At 44.7% G+C, this 24,673-nt stretch overlaps 1 protein-coding gene across 7 annotated transcripts in view; it reads right to left on the bottom strand.

Moving 5' to 3' along the window:
• The window catches only part of herc2 (HECT and RLD domain containing E3 ubiquitin protein ligase 2), a 38,352-nt gene that overhangs the window by 9,202 nt on the left and 4,477 nt on the right, over window positions 1–24,673 (bottom strand). For 2 of the 7 annotated variants that reach the window (XM_047586568.1, XM_047586570.1), the window contains exons 5-73: window positions 24,248–24,470; window positions 23,639–23,739; window positions 21,693–21,834; window positions 21,335–21,439; window positions 21,058–21,229; window positions 20,369–20,542; window positions 20,028–20,234; window positions 19,766–19,917; window positions 19,178–19,335; window positions 18,962–19,075; window positions 18,601–18,852; window positions 18,320–18,513; window positions 18,040–18,240; window positions 17,709–17,937; window positions 17,438–17,562; window positions 17,044–17,222; window positions 16,762–16,946; window positions 16,502–16,657; window positions 16,211–16,396; window positions 15,890–16,066; window positions 15,659–15,762; window positions 15,413–15,563; window positions 15,106–15,320; window positions 14,880–15,012; window positions 14,549–14,676; window positions 14,186–14,381; window positions 13,956–14,089; window positions 13,501–13,677; window positions 13,269–13,405; window positions 12,915–13,066; window positions 12,615–12,806; window positions 12,325–12,512; window positions 12,050–12,242; window positions 11,762–11,944; window positions 11,488–11,672; window positions 11,103–11,250; window positions 10,821–11,017; window positions 10,474–10,704; window positions 10,248–10,386; window positions 9,977–10,123; window positions 9,657–9,799; window positions 9,308–9,575; window positions 9,046–9,188; window positions 8,848–8,946; window positions 8,594–8,762; window positions 8,385–8,510; window positions 8,164–8,272; window positions 7,938–8,077; window positions 7,654–7,844; window positions 7,446–7,551; window positions 7,234–7,325; window positions 6,969–7,144; window positions 6,472–6,583; window positions 5,952–6,033; window positions 5,638–5,872; window positions 5,335–5,512; window positions 5,089–5,170; window positions 4,688–4,859; window positions 4,455–4,599; window positions 3,916–4,141; window positions 3,178–3,349; window positions 2,627–2,813; window positions 1,681–1,824; window positions 1,388–1,579; window positions 1,132–1,285; window positions 898–1,005; window positions 679–810; window positions 339–497; window positions 95–213 (exon numbers count right to left, since the gene is read on the bottom strand). In XM_047586568.1, coding sequence (XP_047442524.1) covers window positions 95–213; window positions 339–497; window positions 679–810; window positions 898–1,005; window positions 1,132–1,285; window positions 1,388–1,579; window positions 1,681–1,824; window positions 2,627–2,813; window positions 3,178–3,349; window positions 3,916–4,141; window positions 4,455–4,599; window positions 4,688–4,859; window positions 5,089–5,170; window positions 5,335–5,512; window positions 5,638–5,872; window positions 5,952–6,033; window positions 6,472–6,583; window positions 6,969–7,144; window positions 7,234–7,325; window positions 7,446–7,551; window positions 7,654–7,844; window positions 7,938–8,077; window positions 8,164–8,272; window positions 8,385–8,510; window positions 8,594–8,762; window positions 8,848–8,946; window positions 9,046–9,188; window positions 9,308–9,575; window positions 9,657–9,799; window positions 9,977–10,123; window positions 10,248–10,386; window positions 10,474–10,704; window positions 10,821–11,017; window positions 11,103–11,250; window positions 11,488–11,672; window positions 11,762–11,944; window positions 12,050–12,242; window positions 12,325–12,512; window positions 12,615–12,806; window positions 12,915–13,066; window positions 13,269–13,405; window positions 13,501–13,677; window positions 13,956–14,089; window positions 14,186–14,381; window positions 14,549–14,676; window positions 14,880–15,012; window positions 15,106–15,320; window positions 15,413–15,563; window positions 15,659–15,762; window positions 15,890–16,066; window positions 16,211–16,396; window positions 16,502–16,657; window positions 16,762–16,946; window positions 17,044–17,222; window positions 17,438–17,562; window positions 17,709–17,937; window positions 18,040–18,240; window positions 18,320–18,513; window positions 18,601–18,852; window positions 18,962–19,075; window positions 19,178–19,335; window positions 19,766–19,917; window positions 20,028–20,234; window positions 20,369–20,542; window positions 21,058–21,229; window positions 21,335–21,439; window positions 21,693–21,834; window positions 23,639–23,739; window positions 24,248–24,470 — 11,123 coding nt within the window. The remainder of the gene's footprint in view (window positions 1–94; window positions 214–338; window positions 498–678; window positions 811–897; window positions 1,006–1,131; window positions 1,286–1,387; window positions 1,580–1,680; window positions 1,825–2,626; window positions 2,814–3,177; window positions 3,350–3,915; window positions 4,142–4,454; window positions 4,600–4,687; window positions 4,860–5,088; window positions 5,171–5,334; window positions 5,513–5,637; window positions 5,873–5,951; window positions 6,034–6,471; window positions 6,584–6,968; window positions 7,145–7,233; window positions 7,326–7,445; window positions 7,552–7,653; window positions 7,845–7,937; window positions 8,078–8,163; window positions 8,273–8,384; window positions 8,511–8,593; window positions 8,763–8,847; window positions 8,947–9,045; window positions 9,189–9,307; window positions 9,576–9,656; window positions 9,800–9,976; window positions 10,124–10,247; window positions 10,387–10,473; window positions 10,705–10,820; window positions 11,018–11,102; window positions 11,251–11,487; window positions 11,673–11,761; window positions 11,945–12,049; window positions 12,243–12,324; window positions 12,513–12,614; window positions 12,807–12,914; window positions 13,067–13,268; window positions 13,406–13,500; window positions 13,678–13,955; window positions 14,090–14,185; window positions 14,382–14,548; window positions 14,677–14,879; window positions 15,013–15,105; window positions 15,321–15,412; window positions 15,564–15,658; window positions 15,763–15,889; window positions 16,067–16,210; window positions 16,397–16,501; window positions 16,658–16,761; window positions 16,947–17,043; window positions 17,223–17,437; window positions 17,563–17,708; window positions 17,938–18,039; window positions 18,241–18,319; window positions 18,514–18,600; window positions 18,853–18,961; window positions 19,076–19,177; window positions 19,336–19,765; window positions 19,918–20,027; window positions 20,235–20,368; window positions 20,543–21,057; window positions 21,230–21,334; window positions 21,440–21,692; window positions 21,835–23,638; window positions 23,740–24,247; window positions 24,471–24,673) is intronic. The other 5 variants (XM_047586573.1, XM_047586575.1, XM_047586569.1 and 2 more) reach the window with 4 other exon arrangements.

Here is a 24,673-nt window from a genome sequence, read left to right as displayed (position 1 = left end):
CTATAGTCACAGAGCTATAGATTATGATGATATAACACAAAATAAACATTAAATGAAGCTGTTCAGCAACTACTCAGTATCACACTGTACTGACCATAGACCGAGCTTCGCCTTCACTGTCCCCCAGCAGCCTGTTTATGTTAATGGACTGACCGTACTCTGTGGTCAGGAGCTTTCGTAGCCTCTGCAGAGCCCACATCCTGTGTCCAGCAGCTTTAGAGAAAAAATAATAATAATTTAATAACAATTTCATTTTATGACTTTTGCTTTTGTAACAGTCATGTATTTGGACGATGTTGAACCAGAGAACCTCGTGAGTCAGGACAATCGTACTCTACCTAGTGCGCTGAGCTGTGCACAAGCAGCAAGGGAAGCAGCTAGACGGGGAACAATGCCCCTGTTGGAGGCAAAGTTGAGCCTGAAGTCCAAGAGACATGTGACCAAGTCCATGGAGGGGCAGGACAAGATGCAGCGGTCAGATAGCAAATCTTTGGGTCCTGAGGAAGAACAGAAACAAGATTCAGTCTCAAACATGAACTCAGTGTGTGTGTGTGTGTGTTTGCAATTTAGTGGTTCTGTTACAGGACTAATGGCAAGTAGGTGAATATGAGAGGTAGCAATACTATTATAAACAAAACTAGTGTCAGAAATAAGAGGTTGGTATTTAACAAGGCTCACCAGCTGCAGGCATGATAGGGTAGACAGTGAAGCGCCAGCCCCAACCGTTAACTGAGCCATCGCTGGTAAACTTCCATTTGAGTTCATCTCCTGGGATCCTTAATTCACTGGACCAGTCAGACCACTCCCGACCTGAAACACACACAGCATGCAACATAAGTTCCTGACTCCCTTGGCGTCTTGTATTCTACCACAACTAATAGTTTTCCTGATCGTCACCTGATCTGACAGAGACAATCCTGTTGGCTCCGTCCATAATGGTTAGTGGGTCGTGGCGTCTCTCGGTTGAACACTGTCTGTCAAACTCGATCCTCAGACCCTCAGCGCCTACAGAACAAAGCAGAAGTTGTTGTTTTTATCCAAGTGATGTGTCATACTTGGCTCCAGCCTGATCGTTAAAATTATCTCGCTCTCTAATCTGCCTGCGTTTGTAGCCATGTGGTTTCTTTTCACCTGGGATCTTCACGGTGCCACTGGTAGATGTGTCATCTGTGTAGGGGTGGCTGCTCTCGACGACGACTGGCTGGGAGGACAGACGGCCGCTCTGCGAGTCTGTGGCCACGTCCTCCAATTCAGTGACGCACAACTCCAGCAGCATATCAGCAACCTGCACACCACAGAAACACAAAGGCGGTGAATGCTTACAGCTGAATTCCTAATCACAGGCCTAAACACAGTACAAGATCAATCGGAGGATGCAGCACATTACCTGTGGATAAGCCGTGCCCATACCAGACAGCACAGCAGACAGCACCTCCTTGCCTTTCTCCCCAGAGCGACAAGACACCGCCAGCTTGAGCACGTCCACCATCACCCGTGTGTCATCAGGCACAAGCAGACTAGTGAACTCATCCAGGTATTGAGGCTCTGGACCAACCACTTTGCTCTGGCTCTCAGAGTCCTGGTGATAAACATGAAAGGAAATGATCATTTAGACACATATGGTTGGAGCTAATGGTTCAACCAGGGGCACGTGCACTGCCAATTAGCAGACAGACTAACTTCTTTTGTCTTTGTCATGGTCTCTGCTATGATGCTGGCTGCTCCGGGGTCATCTGTGACGGGGATGAAAGGACGGGAGGAGGCTCCACAGGCAGAGGGCGTCACGGCTGAGGACGGCGTGATGGCATCTTCTGATGAGGGAGCCTGTTCACACACACAAAAATAACACACATATATTAACGAAAGTACATGACATTCAATATTCCAGTACAGTTTTAACTAGCGAGGTTGAAAATAGACAAAGTGCAGCTTGCTACTCCAGAATCAATCCAAACAACCGGTGCAATTTCAGGAAACATAGCTGCTGCAAACTTTTAACTTCGCCCATTAACGCCCACAGATGAAGGCCGACTAAGACCGAAGAGATATTTTTGTTAAAGAGCTTAGAAGATTGGATGAACATTTGTTGCAAAAACTGAGACGTGCAAACAGACCCGTACAAAGACTTCTTGCTCCGTTAATTAGAAGTTTAGAAGTAGGATTACAGAAAGTGATTGCTGGCAAGGAGAAGCATGGATTAGTTTGTATAATTACTCTCACTGCCAGAAAAGGAAGACAAAAGTTCTGCAATTTAGCTTAAAGCGAACATTGGTCGGCCTGGCTGCACAGTAAAGAGATGCATCAGTTACTCGTTAGTTTTATTTCTATCAGAGTAACTGCTCGGTACGTGTGTTCTGTAGTAGTTTGATTAGTGGCAACTCAAAACAAACAAATCAAGTGGAAAAAAAAATAGAGAAACTCATGATCAAAGCCCTACGAGAGCTGCTGGCGTTTCCAAAATAGCACCCAAAAGTTGTTTGCTGACGTTACACCCACACACCTGGTCACAAAAATGCACACTGCGTGGTTTTGAACTAAATCAGCACAAAATACAGTCGAGGCAGCGCTTTAATGGCATGGGAACACCCTCGTTCATTAAAGCGGTGTTTATTAAAGTTTTTCTGACCTCTCCCTTCTTGTCTTGCCACGGGTTGGGGCTGACCCGTTCTTCAGTTTCAGGCAGAACTGGAGGACCTTCTTCGTCACTCACGCTGGATGAGGATGAGGAGTCTAACGGGGGAACAGGTGAGCTGGAAGGACACTCTGCTGGCAGAATCATGCTGGCTGGCATCAGCGCACCGACCACCGCATCCCTGGGGACACACATAACACATCCTGTCAACAGTAATACCATCTAATGACACTTACTTGCACCAGCCAAATTAAATCATTTGGAGGTCAAACAATTATCTCTTCTTGTTTAGAATTCTAGCCCCAGTGAGACGTCACTCATTTAGTTTGTTTATTCAGCAATTAGGACTTTAACTGGAGCTACACAAACGAAATGGTAATCCTATCATTAATTTATTCATGTGTCGACTGGATTCACATCAGACATAGGATGTAGAATTTACAGATTAAATTATCGTAATCAAAGCTTAAATATCTGTGAGATGTAGCCATGTGAGCCTTCTACGTCACTACTGAGGGATATTTCAGACCCTGTGGACAGCATACCTTGCATACATGATTTGGAGAGCTGACAGTACATGAGACAGAGCCTGCTGTTTGGCCAGGTTGCCATCCAGACTCAGGAGAATCTTGGCCAGCGAGGGTCGATTAGGCTTCAAGCTGCTCTGCCCACTCATCTTGTTGCTCGCCGCTGATGAGTCACTGTCTGACTGGACACCTGTGGGGTGCAACACCAACACAATGAGAGACGCTGTCATTTCGGCGTAGCTATGTAAAACAAATATAGCTTGCAAGTCTAGGCCTGCGGTGTGTACCATCTACTGGTAGGAAACTGAACTGCAGTAGCAGCCTAGACCTGCAGATTTTATAAAACACAGGAAATTATTATGACACGCAAGGACCATTTCTGCACCACTGCTCAACCTTTAAAAAAAACAAAGTGGATGATCCCTTTCTCCGGGACGTGGATGCCTCCCGGAGACTGAGGCAGGCAGGAAAGAATGCAGCCAACCCCTCTCACCCTGGACACAAACTTTTTTTAACCACTCTGGTCTGACAGGAGGCTGCAATCCATCAGGACCAAAACCTCCCACTACAGGAACAGCGTCTTTCCTTTTGCAACTGATCTCACAATATAAGTCTGCATGCTTGTACAGTTCCACCTCTATTTATACTGTATATTTTTGTATTATTTGATTTCTTTCTGTTGCATCAAGCTTTAAAACAAATTCCTTGTTTGTGCGAACATAAGTGGCAATAAAGATGATATTGAAAACTCCCTACCCAAATAAGATGCGCCAAGGGAGTCTCTGGCTGTCTGGAAAAGGACAGGCTCGTGAACAGAGGGTGTGGTCACATCCACGGTGGTCCAGGCCACGCTGTGGGAGGAGCCACATGCCACTCGAGTGATCTTCTGTCCTTCCAGACCCTGAACCAGGGTGGGCTTCCTGTTAACTGTGGTGGTGCCGTTACCCTGCTGCCCGTGGTCATTGTCTCCCCATGCATAAACCTGAAAGAGCGGTATAAAACATTCACAGGATACTGTCAGAAAGTCAGAATAACCTTAACTTTCTATACATTGAGATGCTGCTGAGATGTACAGATATGTAGGGATGGGGGATTTATGAAAAGGCACAAAAGGAAAAAGAGAAGGCTTTCTAATTTAACATTCACCTTAAATAATGAGAAATTTGCTCTGAGGAAAAGGTTTTAAGCAAGGTGAACCTGGGTAATAACAAAGGTCAGAGGTACGTGTGAGGAAAAGAGTGAGTGGATTGTGTGCTCTGGTCTCTTGCAAACCGTTTGTGGATGTAAATACAAACCTGTCCTGTTTCTGTAACAGCTAGACAATGCAGAGCTCCAACAGCCACATGGACGATCTTTTTCCCTCTCAGTCCCTCCACCATCTGAGGCTTACGCACATGGACATCCGTACCGTGGCCCAGGCGGAAGTAGTCGCCTTTACCCCTGTTTGGAAACACGCAGTCAATGTTTACAGCAATGTCTCAAGATGGAAGGTGACTGTTTAGATGAAGATATCACTGATCTCTCTTACCAAGTCCACACCACTCCTGATTTGGTCAAAGCCAGGGAGAACTGTGCTCCACACTCAATTTGGCAGACACCCTGCCCGTTGAGCCTTTCTATGTTCTGGGGGATGTTGCAGCCCTCACTGCCTCCACGGCCAAGCTTCCCAAAATCTCCATCGCCCCAGGAAAACACCAAACCTGATCAAAACAAAATACACAAAAAACGCATTACTAACTATAAACTTAAATAATGGTCCATGCAGGCATGGCATCCTGGGAGTCTTTTAAAAGGTCATTGGCGTAGTTTCAATAGTAAACAAGGTTAGATTTGTTTATATTCAAGGTTTCTTCAGAATAAATTGGGCATTAATAATCAAAACACTGTAGTCAGTAACTCCACAGTGCATAAGCGTATTAACAGAAATACCTTCATCAGTGAGGGCTAGAGTTTGAGCATCCCTGCTCCCACAGGCCACCTGGATAACTCTGTGGCCCAGAAGCACTTTCACCTAGATGACAGATGACAGATCACTCAGTTAAACACAAATTCACAAAGTTTGTCGTGCAGTAGGTCTCAAGACAGCAAATAAATTAAGTTCTGTTTGCCACAATAGTATGATCCTCACTGTTCCTACAAAGTCAATAAAGGATGCGATGGAAACTGCAGACGTACCAGTTTGGGCCTCAGTTGAGTAGTGTTGTCCCCGTGTCCGAGGCGGCCATATTCCCCCAAACCCCAGCTGTACAGCTCCCCACTGGAGGTGATTGCAGCACTGTGAGAGCTGCCACAGGCAATATCACGGATGCGCTTCGTCTTCAGTGCCTCGATCAACCGGGGCTTGTCACAGTTCCTAAAAGATATGTAACAATATATTCAACCAAACATCTGATTAGAAGAAGCTGCCCATCAGTCATGTGGGAAAACAAAGAGGAAAAATCTTTGAATTAGCATCAGCATCCGTGTTAAATAACATACATTCTACTGAAGTGTCCCAGTTTGCCATCGTCTCCCTCGCCCCAGGAGAACACCTTCCCGTCCACAGTCAGAGCCATTGCGTGGCGTCCACCAGAATGCACAGCCACCTTCTTCACCACGTAGTTGCTGAGCGCGGTGATCTGGCGGGGGATTGGGATGGTCCCGCTGGAGAGGCCCAGACCTAATCTGCCATTAGTGGCCTCTCCACATGCGTAAATCTTCCCCTCCACAGTCACTGCAACGACGACACATCAGTTACATGCTGTAGGTCATGTGTGACTGGACATAAACTCTAAAAGCGTTTCTTAACTCACCTGCAAACAGGCTTTTGGAGCCTCCAGCCACTTGCACCACGTTGAGACCAGACAGGGTTTCAGAGAATGAAGGAACCTTGATCTGAGAAGAAGACACAGAAGAGTGATTGGTGAATGGTTTCCTTGTACAGGCTTACCCCAAGGATGCATTGTATTTACTGGTGGCTACACGTTTCATACTCTGAATACTACTTTTATTTGGATAAAGGATATAAATTTTGTCTGAAACAGAACACGTGTAACTCATAGTAAAGTGCCTTAAAGGAAACTGCGACCACTGGAAGAATATTTCATTACTATTATTAGAAATGTTATCGAAAACTACCTTTGGCACCTCTTAAAGTATGTAAATAATGACTTTAATAAAAATTGTTCTGATTGCCCCAACAACCCAGCGACAGTCTGCCTACTGCAGTTTTTCATTTAGGAAATACCACAATCTTCGAAACTGAATTTGTTCCAGTTTCAGTCATATTGGAACAAATTCAGTTTCGAAGATCAGATTTGTAGCAAACTGCACCTTAGAGCCCTTGAGTCCTCCCAGCTGGTCTTTGTCATTCAGGCCCCAAACAAACACTTTGGTCCTGATTGTAGCAGATGACTCCACACCTGATGACTTCTTCCGAGTGAGACTGAAAGTAAAACAAGAACACAGAGTGAAATGCTGAATATTTACATTTCGATTTTATGTTCTTGAATGATTCCATATAAAATAAAGAATGCATTCATATAACCACAGGGAGTTAATCTATATTGCACAAATAAAATGAAACAATCACTCTTAATGTAGCTTAACTTGCAGGCATACACATGGAAATTAATGTGCAACTAGACGCCTTAAACCTTATTAATTCAATTGTAACTGTGTCGCCCTGTATCCGTAGACACTTCTTGCCAGATATTCTCATGCTTCCTTAAGTTGGGCAAATCATATACAACCACACAGGATGTATTCCTTGTATTACAGAGAGCACTGGGCATTCCAGGAATTAAACACTTATTCCCTGGCCCTCTTACCTCCCAGTGGCAGTTTTGTCGTCATCCTCTTCTTCATTGTCCGACGCCAGAAACGGGACTGTAGCCAGATCTTCATCCTCTGCTCGGATGCGTCCGACAATGCCAAGTCCATGAATCTTGCAGTCTATACCGGAGCTGCGGCATTGCTTGATTGCAATCTCAATGTATCTATGGTACTGGATGGAAGACAACATCGAAGTTATTACCGCGTTAATACACAAGGAATGCAATATGGTGTCGACTACGAAGTCCTGAGCTGACCAACCTCAGTACAGTCACTCAGGAGCAGGACAGTGGTGTCTGTAGGGTTGATGTTTATTGTCTTGAGCTCTATCAAGTTGTTCAAAGAGCTTCCACCTGTATATTAAGAAAATATATTACTTACATTGTTTAAACAAAGGCAAACACACCTTCATGTCTTTTTACAGTCTGTTTCATTACTTTTAATGTATTTAATTTGAAAAGATGCCAAGTTACCTGACACCACCACTAGTGAGGGCATGTAGCTGCTGTCCGCCGGGTCCACAATCATCTTCAGTCTGTGAACAAGAACATCTGGGAAAAGCTCGAGACGAATCCAGTGCTGCAAAGAACACGATGACAAAACCAGTCAGGTAATGATTTTACACTTTAATAGGGAGAATGAAGAGTCATCCAGCTTCTAGTATACCACTGAGTCTGCTACCTTTCCCTGCGAGCCAGAGGACTGCCAGCACTGATCACTGCAGTCGATGAGGCGCGAGGCCTGGTTAACCGAAGAGGACACGTTGAGGCTCTTGACAGCACGAGACCAATCGTCAATCAGCATCCCACGCTGGCTGCTGTGATGCTTCTTGAGCTGTTTTCCTGAACGGCCGCAAAAAGCTGGAGACTGGCCTGATTGTAGAGTGCGGGGGGGGGGGTTGGATTTACTCACAGGCATTTACACAGAAACACCACAGATAGTATCTTGGAGAATGTGTAACTGACCAGGCTCGTTGATTCTGCCAAAGGAATGTCTTGTGTTGTGTTTGCGCGTCTTGAAGCAGTTTTCACAGAAGTCAAAGTCGTCGCAATTTCTGCATTTGAATCTTGGGCCATTGATAGGAAACATCTGACAGCCATCACACCTGCAGACAACAGAGGGGCTGCATTTAAACTGCACGCTGAGAGACGTTTTTGTTTGGGGAGAAAAGAGATTTAAATATATGTTTACCTCACTCCAGGGTGTACACTGGGCACCAGTTCCATCTCAGACAACAAACCAGTCCAGTGGGACTGCTGAGGGAAGTCTACGATCACATCCTTTCCATTAGCACTGAAAGCTGGACACAAACCATTTAGTTAATAACATAACAGAGGCAATAGTAGAGAAGAATGTTTTCATATCAATATCATTATCATCGAGTATAGATGACACTCAAGTTAAATTCTTACCTTTCACAACTCCAACACTCCTGTGTGTGACAGAGCCCCATTTGTACTTTGGTGTGGTGACCGTGGGCTTCACCCTCACTTTGTCACCAATCTTTATGTGGGAGGGAGAACTCTGTGGGGGGAATCCTGGAAATCAAACGTGAGAGGGTGAAAAACGGAGAAAACACGCTGCTGCTGCTGTTTTCCCAGAGCTACTCATCTTTACTTACCAAGTAACTCGATGTGAATATAGCGAACCCAGTACGTTCCTCCTTTTTGCTGCCAGTCACACTGCACATTTAAATCATGAAGTCCATCCCTGTCCAGCTTGATCACCTTCCCGACATCTCCATCGTACACTTCCTCATACGTTCTGCAGCACTTCACCATCATCCCCACCTGCAGGGAAGCATACGATCCATCAGATTTACTTTCAATCACCCTACGGTTGTCTAAGAGCGTCTTGAATGGATGGTGCACTTACTTGAATGTTCTCTCTCACGTAAACGGCATAATCATCGTTAGTTTGGAAATCTGACCTCTTCTTGAATGTCTGGCTTTCAGTGACCACCGCACCTTGTGGCTAATGAAACGTGAAAACAATGTTATATTAAAATCAATAATAAGTCATGTCAAAGTGAGAATTATTTTGTGGGTTATTGCAAATGAGAAAGTAACGCACAACAGAGAACACTGGCTCTGCCTCCTCCAGCTCCTCCAGCACCTCCTCATCAGAGTATTCATCAGACACAGTGTCGGCATCTGATAGCTCAGTTACGTGAATGTCTGGGTGGTCCAGCAGCCAACCCACCAGAGCCTCAACACCTGATGTATAAGCACAGTTACTCTTCAGACATATCTCAGGGCAATATATCGTAAAGCAGTACAACACAAATAGGCACAATGTATTCACAATCTCAGGTTTCTGTCATCTGAAAATATACCTGGGACACCAGAGGCACTGCCTGTCGTTCCAGACAACGACTTCAAGGCAAACTCAATGTTTTTCCGTGGGAACCCCATCTCCATGAGCTGAAGGACGATGGGTAAAGGAGGGACAGGGGAGGTCTTCTGTTTCTTCTGTTTAGGTGGTTTGACATGCTGTACCGTAACAGGTGTAGTTGCCTCACTGGAGCTGCTCTCCTCAAAAAGTGGAGAAGATGGGTGGGCAGATTCCACAGCCAGGTACTGACACACTGCCAGAGCTGCCGCCTAAACACACAGACAAGACAGAGGTCAAACCGTATGCTCTGATGGATGAAACAGAATAAGAGTGAAAGTCTACGGACGGACCTCCATCTCCTGTCTGTCAAAAATAGCTTTGATGGGGGAGGGCTGAGTGGCAGCAGAGAGCAACTGCTGCAGGAGGATCAACGGAGGAAGAGGACCTTCAGGAGACAAGTCTCCCACATCAGGAGATGACACAACTGGATCTTCTGCAAAAACAAAGAGAGAAGTGAAAATGTTTTTCCTTCCCTATGACATACACATATAGTATAAAGTTTAAATGCAAAAAATGTACAGCACTGAACTGAACTAAATAGCGTAAGTTTTGTATGACCAGTTTCACAGATTCATAAACCCTGGCAAAAATTGGCTGGGTGAGGTCTTACCACTGGGGTTGGGCCCTATGTCCACAACTGCTGGCTGGGAGAGGATCTGCCTGAGTTTGTCCTGATGAGAAAGCAAGGCACGGGCAGCCTTCAATATATAGAGCCTCAGCTGCTGGCACCGCAGCAAATGGATATCCACTTGGTCAGCTGGAAACACAACGGGTTTGATTAAATCTATTGGACTAGACCTGACTTTGAGAATCTAAAGATAATTCATCATTATCAAAAGTGCAAAGTCTTGCGTATGAACAGACAATTTTGGTTGTCGTACCTGTAAGCCCTCGGCTAAGAGACTTCTTCAGACGTTGTTTCTCCAGTTTGCTTCCAGCCAGGCTAACCAGTTGGGCCCACACTGCCAACATGGGCTCAGTGAAGGGCAGGTTCTGCACACTGAAGGATACTGCAGGCATCTAAGAAAAATAACCATTAAAGTAATTTCTTTAATAATGGAGAGACTATTACAATTTGCATGTACACATGAGCATATATTTCCTTACTGGTTTGAGATGGCTTAACAAGCAAACCCTACAGGTCCTCATATCGTGAAACTGGACAGTGATGCGTCCTTTGGGGGTGATACGTGTGACCGTTCCTTCTCCGTACTCCTCGTGAATGACCTGGCCACCGAGCCTGAGACGCCCATCAATCCCACCAATCACTGCCAGCACTGCCATCAGGCTGCCCACTCTGGGACCCTCAGAGTCAGGAAAATACTCCTCCAAGAAACACTGGAATGAATAACACCAGGGATAATGGGCATTTACAATGACCCTTATGAAGGAACTGGTTTTATCAATGAAGTTAAGCGCACAGTTACTGAATCAATAACACTACAACTACTTACAGCTTCAGACTGGCAGCCGGCCATAACATCTCCAATGGAGCTCAGCTGAGTGTTGATGTAATCATTTATCAGGCTGTTCCACTGGCTAAGTGAATGCAGAGTACGTAGGACAGACACAATCTCCTCTGCCAGCGTGCTGCTGTGAGTGGCGGTAAGGGACGCCTGTGGACGGGACTTCCTCCTACGCAGGGAACCTTCTGTAGGGGCAAAGTAACCATTTAAATATCTACACTACAAAGAGAACATAAGATGTTTCTATTCAAGGCTGATCTACAGTGGTACCTCTGAGAAGTGGCAGGTCTGATGAGCAAGTGCTCAGAAGACTTCCCAAGAAGTTGAACAACTTCTCCACCAGGAACTTCATGTCCTGAGAGCGCTCCGTCTTGTCCCATGAAGGCAGGACGGCCTGCAGTAGACGTAGTGCCAGAATCTGGAAACACACAGGGTGCACGAGAAAAGGGATGATACCTCCACAGAAACACTGGAAAACAACTCCATAAACACACATTTCTTTTTGAAGAGTTGGAGAATTGTGGTTTATGCCATGAAATATAACAATAACTAGAAACTAGTTATGTTACGATACTATAACCACTTAACAAGACATTGTATAGAACTACAAAATGGTATCACAAATTGGACAAGTCTTGCCAATTATGTAACCAACCTGTCTCTGTAGTGTAATGGCATTGAAGGACTGGTGCCCCTCAACAATTCGGATAAGCAGGCTAATCCAAGCAGAGGTGCTGAGAGTGCTGCACATCTGCGGCATGAGAGCAATGCTGCGTATGAAGCCCAGGGTACACCAGCTCCTGTGCTGCTCCCGAGCCACCAACCTATGGGAGTGACAGCCTGAGAACAAAGAAGGGTCAAATTTAAGACTCAGGGCACGGGAATATCCTGTAGAACGATGCCATTTGTAAACACAACTCTTCAGTTACCTGACTTGTCATTAGCTCCACTTTCCACAAGCATCCTCAGGAGGCCGCACAGGGTTCGTGTAGCATCTGTCTGCAGCACCTCTGCATAGATCCCAGCTGACAGAGACAGGGTCTTCAGCAGGTTGACCGTGCTGGTTAGCAACATGGCTGTTGGATGGCTGCTCTTTTCCATCAGCTCACCTTCTGTTAAAAAAACAAAAAACAAAGAGAAGAGACCGTAAAATATCTATGTGTGAACCTCACATTTTGTAACTATGGTGATCTCTACAGAGGTTGCAACAAACTGACCCGTGTCATCTTCTGTATCCGAGTCCTCAGTTGGGGGTTGGGCAGCTGGAGGTGGTTCTGCAAGTTTAAGGTCATATTTGCCCTCTTTACCCATCCTGTAGGAGTTGGTGCTGCTAGTGTCCCACTGAACTCTGATCCAACCGTCCTCACCCAGCTCTCCAATGACTCTACCAAGACCTGGTGCCGGACCGTCCTGGACAAAGTATGCATGCGGTTAAATACTAAACATTGGGCTTTTTGCACGGCTAAAGTAACGGTAAGACTGACTCTGGTACCTGATCTCCCCATTTCCAGTCAACTCCCCTCATGACCCTGGTACCTATCTTCATCATGGCAGCCAGCTCTGGGCCAGAGGCAGGTAGAGGAGCAGGGGCTGCCTCCTTTCTGGACTCCTCCAGAACTGTGGCTGAGCCTCCATGAGCGCATAAACTCAAGTCTTCCTCACTGCTGTCTGTGCTGGGTCCTGGAAACAACACAGGAGATGTCAGACACCTCCATTCTTAATTATGCAAAGAATCCATTCAGCTGTTTTCCGCGTGGCCTGCACTGACCGGAATGTACTTACCTATGAGCCTAAGTATACTCTGTGTGAGGGCCAGTATGCCAGAATTTAGCAACAGGCTGAGGCTGTTAGACCCATGTTTCAGGGACAGCATGTGTACCATGGCCAGAAGGAAGCGGGCCTGTGGAATGGTGCCGAGGCTTGGTCCTGCTGGGTTCTCATTGGTGATTGTCTGCAAGGGCACAGGCTGCACACCTGGGTACAAAAAAAGGTGGCCAGTAAGTTAGTTTGGAATGGGTTTTTAATACACTAGTAGCAGTTTAGTTTGCGGATATTAACCATTTATGTACTGACACCACTGACCTAGCTCTTTGAAGCGGGCAGTGGCCTCAAGTAAGATGTTGCGAACGTTATGGATGGCCCAGGAATACAACTTTCCAAAGGTCACCTCCAAAAGCATACGGTTGAATGGAGGGATCAGATCTACATCCTTGAGGCAGTCAGACAAGGGCTCTCTGAGGAGGAGACTTTAACATTAGAAGATCTGATACTCAACTATAAACAACAACATGACCAACAGTTTTTTTTGTCTTTTGTAAACAACTGCTTGCACTATATCTACTGAATAATGATAATACAGATGCTTAATATGATCCATATACTTATATACGGATATATAGTATACGGATAATCTGAAATTTAAAGATGGTGACCTACCCAATGTTGGTCCCTTCAGGTATGACCCTTTGCCAGCCGCAGAGCATTGCATACTGCACAGATGGAAGCAAGAAGCTTTTTGAGGCCAACTTCAGCATGGTGTCGATGCCCTCGAGCCTGACTTCAGCCCGCTCCAGCTAAGACGAAACAGAGTTAACAGTGGTCAACTCAACATGTCTGCTGTGCTTTAGCTATTTCTGGTCTTGAACATTATCACAACATCGACTCCCACCTGCTTAAGAAGACACTTTCTCATTTTCTCCACATCCAGGGGTTCCTCTTTTAGTGCAAATTCCACTATAGTGGCCATGAGGCTGGACTGAGAGAAGACACCCTGAACATTGTGTTTCAGCCACCGGTACTTCTGGACATTGGCCACAGTGTTTAGAATTGGCTGCCACTTGTCCTGCTGCAAAGAAACACAAACAACAGAATATCAAGCTATGAAGAGATGGACACTGTGTTGTCCCTGCGTTGATATTTCAGCTATAATCCAATGCAATGTAACAATTCATTAATCTATACATGCAGTCAAAAAATACACTTGAGGTAACCTCTTCACCTTTAAGGACATTTGTTGTTATAGAGTCTCAAAATAGCTCAATATAATTTGGAAGTGATTTAATCATTCTGAAATTTCAAAGAAATTTGTGGAAGGCAAAACAAAATTAAGCCCTGGTAAACTACCTTAGTCGTCTTGCCAGTGGGTGATTTCCTATCAGCAGGTGCGGGGCTGATGTGCACATTAAGTTCTTCTTCATTGGTCCCTTCGTTCTCCAGCTTTGGCTCTTCTATGTCAGCAGACTCTGACTTTTTAGGCACTAAAAAAAAAAAAAAAGAATACATGTAAGTTCAGGAACAGTGGATACACAAGACAGTAAAAACCTATGGCTCTGTAAGAGGATTTAAATGTCCACCTCTTTTTTTCCTGCGGTCCCTGATAAGCTTCTGGGTGATCCTCCTCCAGCGAGGCTGGGAGCTCAGCAGCTTCAGTTTAGACACTATGGATAGGTCGTTGCTTACAGCTGGACGCAATTCATTAAACAGAAAGCGCAGGCGCTCGATGACAGGGGCGCACACCTCCTTATAAGAGCGCCCTTGTTCTTGATGGGTCTGAAATACGTGCAAAAAACAAAACAAATGCACCATTAACAACCCCATTCTTTTTTGTTTTACCTTTTGTATCAAACCGAACTGTACAATATTTTACACATATTTATATTTTATGTAACGATGCCTGTATATTTTACATACATTCACGTGACAGGAAGAAATCCTACCTTGATTAAAGAACACTTTGCCTGATAGACCATGCGGCACACGTCAATCACAGGTTTAGGGAGGGACCTCTGTTTCCCTTGGTCCACACCCAAGGCACATTGACTGACAAGTGACAGAGCAATGTGACCTGTAAGAGGAAAAGGTTTTACATTAAAATGCTTTACGTGAACATGTGATGATTTGCTTTTGTGTATAATAAATCTCCATTAGATCCTGAGAATACGAAAAGGAAAAAAAAAAAAAATAAGCAGGATTACAATAACAACGTGAGCCAAAATTAGCCCGTGAATGCCCCTCAAACAGCCCATCCAAGTCTAGTTGCTAGGTTACCGAGGTCTTGATGCTTGAGCAGGCAGCAGAGCAGCAGGCGGCCAACTTCCTCTACAGGGTGTTCCAGGGGGAAGGTGATGGGTGTAATAAGGTGGTACTGCTTACAGCAACGCTCTATTTGGCATAAGAAGTCCTAAAGAAAAAGAAGGAAAAAGCAAAATAAAGAAAGGGTCATGTTTCAGCTTCATACCCACTGTGTACTAGCCTTTTGTTTCAACGCTTGTACCTTGACGGTATGGTCCTGAGTGTTGTTGTCAGCTATGGCCTGCAGGAAGGGCTGTGCGTTGTCACTGAGGGTGATTCTGCGGGAGTAAAGTTTGGCCTTATCTGGAGTGGTTGTACCCAGAGAGCTGCAGTGGTCTTCATCTTTTTCTTCGTTGTAGTTGTAGTGGATCTGACTGGTCTGCAGGCCCCCAGAAAATATAGAGGACTGGAGCCATTCTGTGCACACAGATCAAACAGTACAGTTAAAAATAAACCCAATGTAAAACTACACACTTTTAAACCAAGTTGTTTAAAATCATTAAACCCACTGGCACATTCAATCTCCATGGGGGACAGAGGGGAACTTTTGGCCAGGTAAGAGGCGTGAAGGCCGAGCAGCAGCCCCAAATTTCTCTCAGTGTCAATGAGCGGGGAAGACAGACTGCTGAGGTCTGGAGTCGTGACAGTCTCTTGATTAGGCTGCAAATGGAGAAAAACACACACACATCAGAAACATCAGAGCAGAAAGAATTTTAAAGGAAGACGTTTTTTAAAAAAGGGTATGATGCTGGTACCTCCATATATTGACCAACACAGAAGGCCTGCATTGACTCCCTGGTGTCCTCAAACTGAAGGGCAGCTTCCAAGGCAACCACAGGGTCCTCCCCAGCAAACTGGGCTGTAAAAGGAGACATTTTATTTCCTTGGAAGAAAATAACTTAAGATCAGACATTAGACATTTTCTATTTTCTGAAGAAATTGAGGCACTCTGAGGAAAAAAAAAAAACACATTAATTCCAACTTACCCAAGATGCTGTTTCCTGCTAGAGACTGCGACTGAGCCTGGAAGTCTTTGATGTCATAGACTTTTCCATCAATCACTGTCCAGAAGCCACCGTCTTTGTTGTGATTCTCCAGGTCAGCCTTGCGGATGAGTGAAACCTCCTCATTGTTTTTGGAATTTTGCCCTGTGAAGAAGGATCCTGCCACAGCAGTAGAGACGCTAGTTACATTGTACATTATGATGCAGCCAACAACACCTAACCTTCACCGTCACATTTAAGATTTCTAATAAAGTTTCTAATAAAAATGCTTCCGTGACGTAAGAGATACAGATTGTATTTTACCCATAATGCCTGGCCAAGCCAGATCCTCATTTTCATCCCTCTCATGACCTGGTGCGAGGTGATTGAAACGGTCCAAGTGTTCTAGGAGTCCAGCCAGGAGAGGGATAGAACCAGTCTCCTGCATCAGACCAGCATCAATGGTGAGGAGGAGGACAATGGACACCACCAACTCAGGCAGAAGAACTCCTATAAAAAAAAGAAACAGCAAGTCATCCATAAATGTCCCACAAGATGCTTAAAACTATGTTTGCAATCAACACAGCACATGCAAGTTTGAGGGAGTGAATTTACCAGTTAAATCTCCTTCAATAACACGAGAGACTTCAGCAAAGTGTCTGCGACCAGTAGAGGCAATGCTGGTTGCCACTGGGAGGATGTCCCCAATATGAGTACACAGCAAAGCAATGTACTTTTTTAACAGGGAGCCAACACCCAGAAGCTCAGGATCTGTTTAAAAAAAAAGAAAAAAAGAAAAAAAAAGGAATTAATGCTGCTTATCGTCTTCAAATTTGATAACTCTGTAATTGCTTGAATTCAATTAAGTAACTTACTGTAACCATTGACATTCTCTGTGCCGCTGACACCCAGGTATAATTTGCTGACCAGTAGCCTCTGGAAGCGCAGCAGCAGGTCCAAAGATGCAGAACGCTCCTTGCTGACATGCTCTGCCTCTAAATAGTTGGAGATGCGACGGGCAACATCTTTCAACCTTGCGATTGTCTGGGACGCGATGTTCCTGTAAAAGCACAACATGCAAATGAGCTTGTTGACAGCTGAGGTTTACGGTGCATTAGCCAATTAGGTGGAGGATGATTGGGGTTAAGTGGAGGTACCTCAAAAGCTGCTGTACAAGCTGCACCAGAGGTAGGCTTTGTTTCCCTGCTGACTCGTAGATGCCCGTGTTGATGAGGTCTTTGTCGAGCATGGTGCGACATCGGTGCATGGTGGAGGCATTAGCCTCCTGCTCATCTATCTCCTTCTCTTTCTGAGCCTCCTTCTTGGCTTCAATATCCTGTAAGGAAAAGAAACACAAAGTTTAACTCAATTATCCTATTTGAGGAGTTTTGTGCAGGAATTTGTCTCATTCTCAAAGGTTTTATGTTCAAACCAAATTGTGCAAAGACAAATAACAACATAAACATAAATAACAAAACAAAGAAGCTATGAATAGATCATGTTTGATGTATTCATAGCTTCCCAGCAGATGCTCCGACCTAACACACTGACCTGTATCTCTGCAGTAATGGCTGCATTCAGTGCAGACTCCAACCCTCCATCAGCCATTAAGCTGCTGACCAACAGGTCGATCATGAAGCGTCGCCCAGGACTCACACTCATTTCATTTCCTGATGCTGCAAAAAAAAAAAAGCAATTAAATACTCAAGACTCATCTGTCTCAGCCATGTTGTCAGTTCTATTGAAGTGAGGTCTGTTAAAGACTAATTAGTGTCATAATTTTATTTAATCGGTGTTAGCAGATGATGTGTTTTGCACTCACCAGCATTAGGCAGAAGTGACGACAGTGCCCTCGCTCTTTCCTCAGCTGTGGGCAGCAGCACTGACCAGCCACTCTGAAGGACGGCTTGGGCAGCTGCTTGCACTGTATTGAGGACCCCAGCATTGCTCGCTAGAACGACCACAGTTTGTTTGAGATTGTTAAGCAGCACACTGCCAAGCCCCAGTCCAAGCTCCTCTGGATCCACCTGGTTACTGATGGCTGCATGGAGCTGGAAAAAAAAGGGAGGGTTATGATTTCAGGGATGACCGAGATACCTGAATGTTGCTTCTGAGAAAATCACAACATCATGTATTCATGGACTGTCGCCTACCTGGAGCCTGAGGAGGTTGAGTGTGGCCACTACCATGCACTCCTTCTCCTGTGGAGGAGGCCAGTCTGAGCTGCCGTCCATGCCCTCGCTGACCTGCCGCAGGAGCAGGTCCAGCTGCTCGAAGGTCATGGGGCAAACATCCACCACGAAGGGCACCCGCTGTCCAACAGACCACTCCGAGCAGGAGGACCAGGCGAAGCTCTGAAAACAAGTACTAAATATGTAGAATCTGCATGCTAACATCATAAGTATACTGAAATCAGTACATTACATATCTCACCTGTCCTGGACCACAGGAGATCCCCACTATGTGTTTTGAGTTGAGTCCCGGAAGTGCTTTAGGCTGCTTCTTGTTGGAAAATAGTGTATCAAAGTGCTGTAGTTTGTCATTGCTGCCCCAACTATGCACCTCTCCGTCGTCAGTGAGCGCCAGGCAATGTGTAGATCCCACAGCAATGTCCACAACTTTTTTGCCTAATTTAAAACACAGCACAGGCCGAGTTAAGCAACTGTATGAAACCTTTGAAAGCTTCTGAACCATAATCTCTTTAGTCAACTTACCCTGTAGACTGTCAAGTAACTTTGGGTAGCGGACATGCTCATCAGTGCCATGACCAAGCCGCTGATTGTCACCCTTCCCCCAGGTGTACACTTGGCCATCTTTGGCGAGTGCAACTGAAAACTGGCTGCCGCAGCACACTTTCACTATGTCCAGGTCCTGCAGCTTTTCCACAAGTTTTGGGGTCTTGCAGCCGTCACTGCCTCCTCGGCCCAATTTACCATAATCTCCGTCCCCCCAGGACCAAACCTGACCTGAGGAAACGGACGAAGAAGGGAATTCACCAACAGTAACACAAAAGTCTGGGTGATGTTTTTGGCTTTTATGGTTAAAATTCAGGCTAAAAACGACTCTTATTCTTACCATTTTCTGTCACAGCGAGCGTCTGGGCATCACCACTTCCACATGCAACATCCACCACCTTCATTCCTTTTAGTGCCGTCACTAGCATGGGTGTAGTCTGGTCCTCGCTAGAGCCTAGAAACCCAGTTAGAACATGAACAGAACGTGTCTTCAACAAACCCAGATGTTATTTTTTACGATGATAGGGTCAACCAGGTTAGTGCATGTAGGACTCACCGTGGCCTAGACGGCCATAGTTCCCTCTCCCCCATGTGTAGAGCTCTCCGTCAGCTGTGATCGCAGCACTGTACGTGCTCCCGCAAGCAATGTGCACTACATGCTTTCCTGTCTGTTTCCCATTGAAGGCTGCAATCAATGTAGGCTCTTCTAGGTATCTGGAACAAAGAGCAAATTGAGACTATGCTGAAAAGCTTGGCTGACTGTTTCAGATAGAAAGATGCCTCTCAGGAACCATCTTATTGTGAAGTATTTTTAAGATTTTATGAACAAAACAATAACACAGATATTATTTAAATGTATTTTCAGGATTGAATCACTTAATTTAAGAGCTTAGTGGTAGCTGTGGATGCTGTCTAGGCTATAAGAGCACAAAACATTAACAGGAATGTCTTAGATTTTGAAATAGAAAATTGAAGTACTAAATATTTTCACAATTTCAAAATAAGGGCCCCATATATCAGAACTCTTTGTTATCCCGCGTGAAAATGCCAGAACCTCTTTACATCCTTAAATTTTATATGACAAGGCGGAATTATAAAGCTGGGTATTCCGTCAAATAAATAATCATCAGCTGTATTTACTTACGTGGTGTCTCCATGTCCAAGGCGGCCACCATCGCCACAGCCCCAAGAGAACACCTCCCCATTGGATGTCAGGGCCAAGTAGTGCTGCCCGTCAGGATGAGCTGCAAGCTTGAAAATCTTTCTGGAGCTCAGAGAGTGGATCAACATAGGAGCCTGCAATAAAATAAATCAGAGACTCAATCTGCAGTACGAGTCAAAATGAAAGGCTCATGTATTTACTATTTTAAAAAGGTTATATACAAAAAAAAAAAAACAGAAAACACCTGTGCAACAGAACTGACCAGGGTTGTGCTCTTGTAGTTCTGAGTGTAAACAGCACCAGTGCTGGACAGGATGAGGAAACCCTTTTCTGAACAGACAATTTGCGTGACCCCAAGACTTGACAGGGATTTACACTGAATGGGACCATTAACGTTGGCGTAAAGTTTCCAACCCAACAGGCCCCAGGCAATCACTTCCTGCAGGGTCCCCTGGAACAAAAAATACACAGAGCTTCAGTTTAGCTTGAAATGTTCACCTTTCAAGTTGAGGACATTTTCCTTTTTGACAAAGCTACATAAAATAAATAATAACAGTACTAAAGACTAATAAAAGAAGCTGTCACCTTGTGTGACGTGGGGGAGTTGCAATGTGGAGGGCTGCAGGGAGAAGCCAAGCGGTCCAGGTGAGCCATGATCACCACAGCTGTTTGACGAAGGTCGATAGCCAGGTCGTTGTCCTGAGGTAAGGTCAGGTAGCGCAGGAAGCTCTCATTTGGACTCAAAGGAGCAGCGAGGATCTGGAAATAATAGCAAACAGCCACCGAGTACTCATTAGCCTGATTTTAAACCAGGAATAGGACAGATCTACTTGAAGATGAGTTTTTCTGAACAGCACACACCAGCACATGTTCAAATGGGTTGATTTTGACTTTCAGTTTGCTTGAGAATTAGTCGTCCAAATGTCTTCATAATGGACAGAGAGCACACTTGACTCCTGATCAACACCTACTATGACACAGGTGGCATCCCCTGAGTAATGGCCAACCATGGCCTCATTACCGCTCTCTAGGTGCAACAAGATTCAGAGACCGGGTTGCTCTCTATATTGGCTCAACGACAGTTACTACAGATAGTGTCTACTACTACCTCACATTGGGCAGTCATAGGTGTGTACCATTTCAGATCAGAATGAGCTGCTTAATACAAACACATGTATACAGCAGCAATACCACTAGGTATCTAGAAGGGGGATGTCTTTAGTAATGGTGAGTTGTCCTCTGACAGGTAAATGGGGATAGGGTTGCAGTTTCACCTCAGCTTCCTCTTCAGGAGTGGGCTCCTCCTTGCTGCTGTGTATGTTCTGAAAGCGCTGCAGGAGGGGCAACAGCGGCGCGCTGGTTCCTTGTGTGGACCGCTCGTTGTCCATCTCTCTGGTGCCGCTTTCCCACAGACGTAACAGTAGCAGAATAGCAGACAGCAGCTGACTGGAAGGACACAATAACAAAAAGGCAACGTGAGCAGGAAATTTTGAACTAAAGCTGGACATCAGCATTATCAAATGAGTAGCAATGTCACAGATATCTGGTTACCTGAGAGTGCCCCTCTGTACAGCCAGCTCCAGCAGTATGGCCAGGGCCAGGTGCTGGTCCTGAAGAGGAATGTTGCCTTTGGTGCTCGCACTCCCATGTACATCACTGATCCCAAAGGAGACAAGACGTGAGCATCGCACAGAATTTGGCTGCAATTAATGATTTTCTTGGTACTAATCTAATGAGTGTTTTTTTAGATTTGGTTTGATTTATAAAAATATCAAAGGCTGCTCATTTTATATGACCAAGATCAACGGTCTAAAACTTATCCAGTTTATACAAAAGCTGCAAATAATCAGACTGGATCTGATTCAGTACATGGATACTTCCTTTGGAAACTGATCGGTTAATAACAAACCTGAGGAACTTTGTGGCCCTCTCAACAACCTCCAACCACACTGATGATACAGTTCCTTCGTCAAACAGCGTGGCCTCGGGCAGCGCCCGCAGGGCATCCAGAGACTCCTGGAGAAGCTCACTGCAAAGATCAGCATCATCTCCTGCACCAAAGCACAAACACATTTTGCTTAATAACTGGACTTACAGAGTTTGTAGCAATAGCAAATATGGAGGATTAAATTAATTTCCAATGTTTTTCTAATTCAAACACTAAAATGCAATTATAACTTTAACAGCACATACAGTGAAGTCATACCACAATCTAGTGTAAAATAGACTCTGTTATGCAACAGCACTCAGCAAATGGAAAGGTACAACTATTTTCACAAAATTAATTGATTAATTATGTGATGTTTTGTGATAAATATGATTGCTGGTCTGAAGATTTCATGCATTTATACATAATTCTGTTCAAACAGTGATCTTTAGATTTGTGTTCACTGAGCAGTGGGGAGGTGTAAAAAAAACTTGCTGTAGGACTTTTGTTTTGCTTTAGTGTATTCCAGGAATACAGCAGGAACGAGGATGAGAAGCTCAGCTGCGTCTGTGTGTGTGTGCTGCTCATGTTACAGGAAGGCTACAGAGGAGAGGCCTGTGCTTTGTTCCCACCCAGTCCCTGTGGACATTCGGCTCTAAATCCCACATCAGTACACGCAACAAAAACAGCATCTCTGTTCACAAAGACATTCACGGATAATATGAAGAAGAGTTCGCTATTCATTAATACAATCTACTGAGATACTGGATTATAGGTTGTACACCAATCAGCCACAACATTAGAACCACCAACCAGTGAAGTGAATGACATTGATTGATCTCATTAAAATCTAACGCTCTGTGGTCCAGTTCTAATGCTCACGTGCTCTTTGTAGGGGCTTTTGGGAATGGACCAGGTTGAGCATGGGTGACCTGACAGCTATGTGGCTATCTAGCACCATGCAAAAAGGTACAAAATTACTTTTTCAGCAATTTGGAGCACCCATGACCCTGTCGCCGGTTCACTGCTTTTCCTCCTTCTGATAGAAACTGGCCGCTGTAGAACGGCCAAACCTCACAAACGCTGTAGTTTTAGAGACGCTCTGACCCATTCGTCAAGCCATTACAATCAGGGCCCTGCCAAAGTCTCTCGAATCCATTCAGCTTGTTCATTTGTCCTGAATATAACACAATTTATCAATTTATTTGAACAAATGTTCACTAAGTGCTTAATATATCCCATGACAGGTGCCATGATAACGAGATAGACAGCGTGATTCAATTGTTCACTTATTTTGACCAGTCATTCATAATGTTATAGCTTCTTTTTACTAATATTAAACTGAACTACAACAATGTGTTGTTGTTGAACTGCATCATGTAGACTGTGTATACATGTATACAACATTGTCTTACATGAAGGACGACAGTGTGAAATTACATATGTATATGGTGCAACAATATAATATAATATAATATAATATAATATAATATAATATAATATAATATAATAAGTAACAGATTACAGCCTTAAATGAAAATGATACAGTGTATATGATGATTATTCCTATTTTATCCACTTGTAAAAAGGACCTCTCCATTTCAGTGGCGTTACTAAAGCATGAAGACTATAAATCACAAACTAACTGCTATTTTTTATGTTCGATACATTCTGACCCAAAAGCCGTAAGAATGTCCCCTTGTCCTCATCCTCCCATCCCTTACTGTCCGTGTGACAGCAGCTACAAGTTAATGCTCAAACATTGCATTGCGAAATTTGTTGTGACGTTTCCTCTGAATAGCTTGTGACATGGTGCAACACATCCATCAACAGCTGTTAAGCAAAGATCCATTACCATGACAGCAGCTATCATCACCACTACAGCGGGACAAAGCGTCTTCGCTGTCAGTGTCCTCACAGTCTCTTACCTGACCTCCAGGCACGACGCAGGAAAGCAAAGGCAAAAGAAAGAGCTGCTCTGGAGCCCACTCTGGCCAAGCCTTCAACGCTTTTACTGGCTGGACGAGGGCTGAAATAACACAGGGGAACACAAAGAATCAACCTTTCAGTATCAGCTCAGATTAAAATACCCCAACAGTTTTTTTTCTATGCAGTGTACAGTACTGTCACTTTTGTAGTGTGATCCAAACCAGCACTTGTGTTAACATTCACCATTCATGTTGTACATTTTCCTCTACACAGACAATTTAATAAGTCAAACAGGATGTATGAGGTATCAACAGAGGGTCACACGTTTTATCCACACACTCTACACACCAGGGACATCAAAACTTAATAACAACAGACCACACACAGAGATAGACTCTTCAGTGTCAGACAGAAGTTGTATTAATAAACACTGTCTTTTTGTTTCTCCTGACAACACAGCTACATAAAGATGGAGTATTAACACGCGGAGATGATATATATGATATATTCATTCAAAGCACCAGAAAGCTGAGTCTGAATCTCCACTTCACCTAACTTGCACATCTGTGCATCCAGCTGATTGTAATCCTTCATCTTAAATTCCTTACCTCTTATTGTCAGCAGCAGGTAGTGGGGGGCTGGGGGGCGTCTTCCAGCGGACCTTGTACTTCTCCTTCATCATGCTGTGGCTGAGAGAGATGAGGTAGCGCTCCAGGATGACCAGGCGCTGGCGCAGGCGCTGGGCTGACAGGGTGCTTTTGGCCATCTGAACCGAGAGCTTCTGCTGGTCGTCAACCAGCACCAGCAGACAATCCTTCAACTCAGTCCCATCTACGCGTACAAGAAAAGGGAGACCAAAACATTACCAACTTAATGCCACACAGACACGGCGACCGTAACGTTTGTGACTGGTCTGAGAAACATTTCCTCGTTCAGGCACAGAAAGCGCTCCCTTGTTCTGGTTTATAGTTTACCCACATTTATAAACTCACAGTTTCATTCACCATTGTATGAAGAACAGAGTGAAACTCAAG

The sequence above is a fragment of the Mugil cephalus genome, chromosome 6 (genome assembly GCF_022458985.1).
Source record: "Mugil cephalus isolate CIBA_MC_2020 chromosome 6, CIBA_Mcephalus_1.1, whole genome shotgun sequence".
NCBI classification, from domain to species: domain Eukaryota; kingdom Metazoa; phylum Chordata; class Actinopteri; order Mugiliformes; family Mugilidae; genus Mugil; species Mugil cephalus.
The sequence above is the reverse complement of the archived record's forward strand: the minus strand, read 5'-3'. Positions and strand labels throughout refer to the sequence as shown.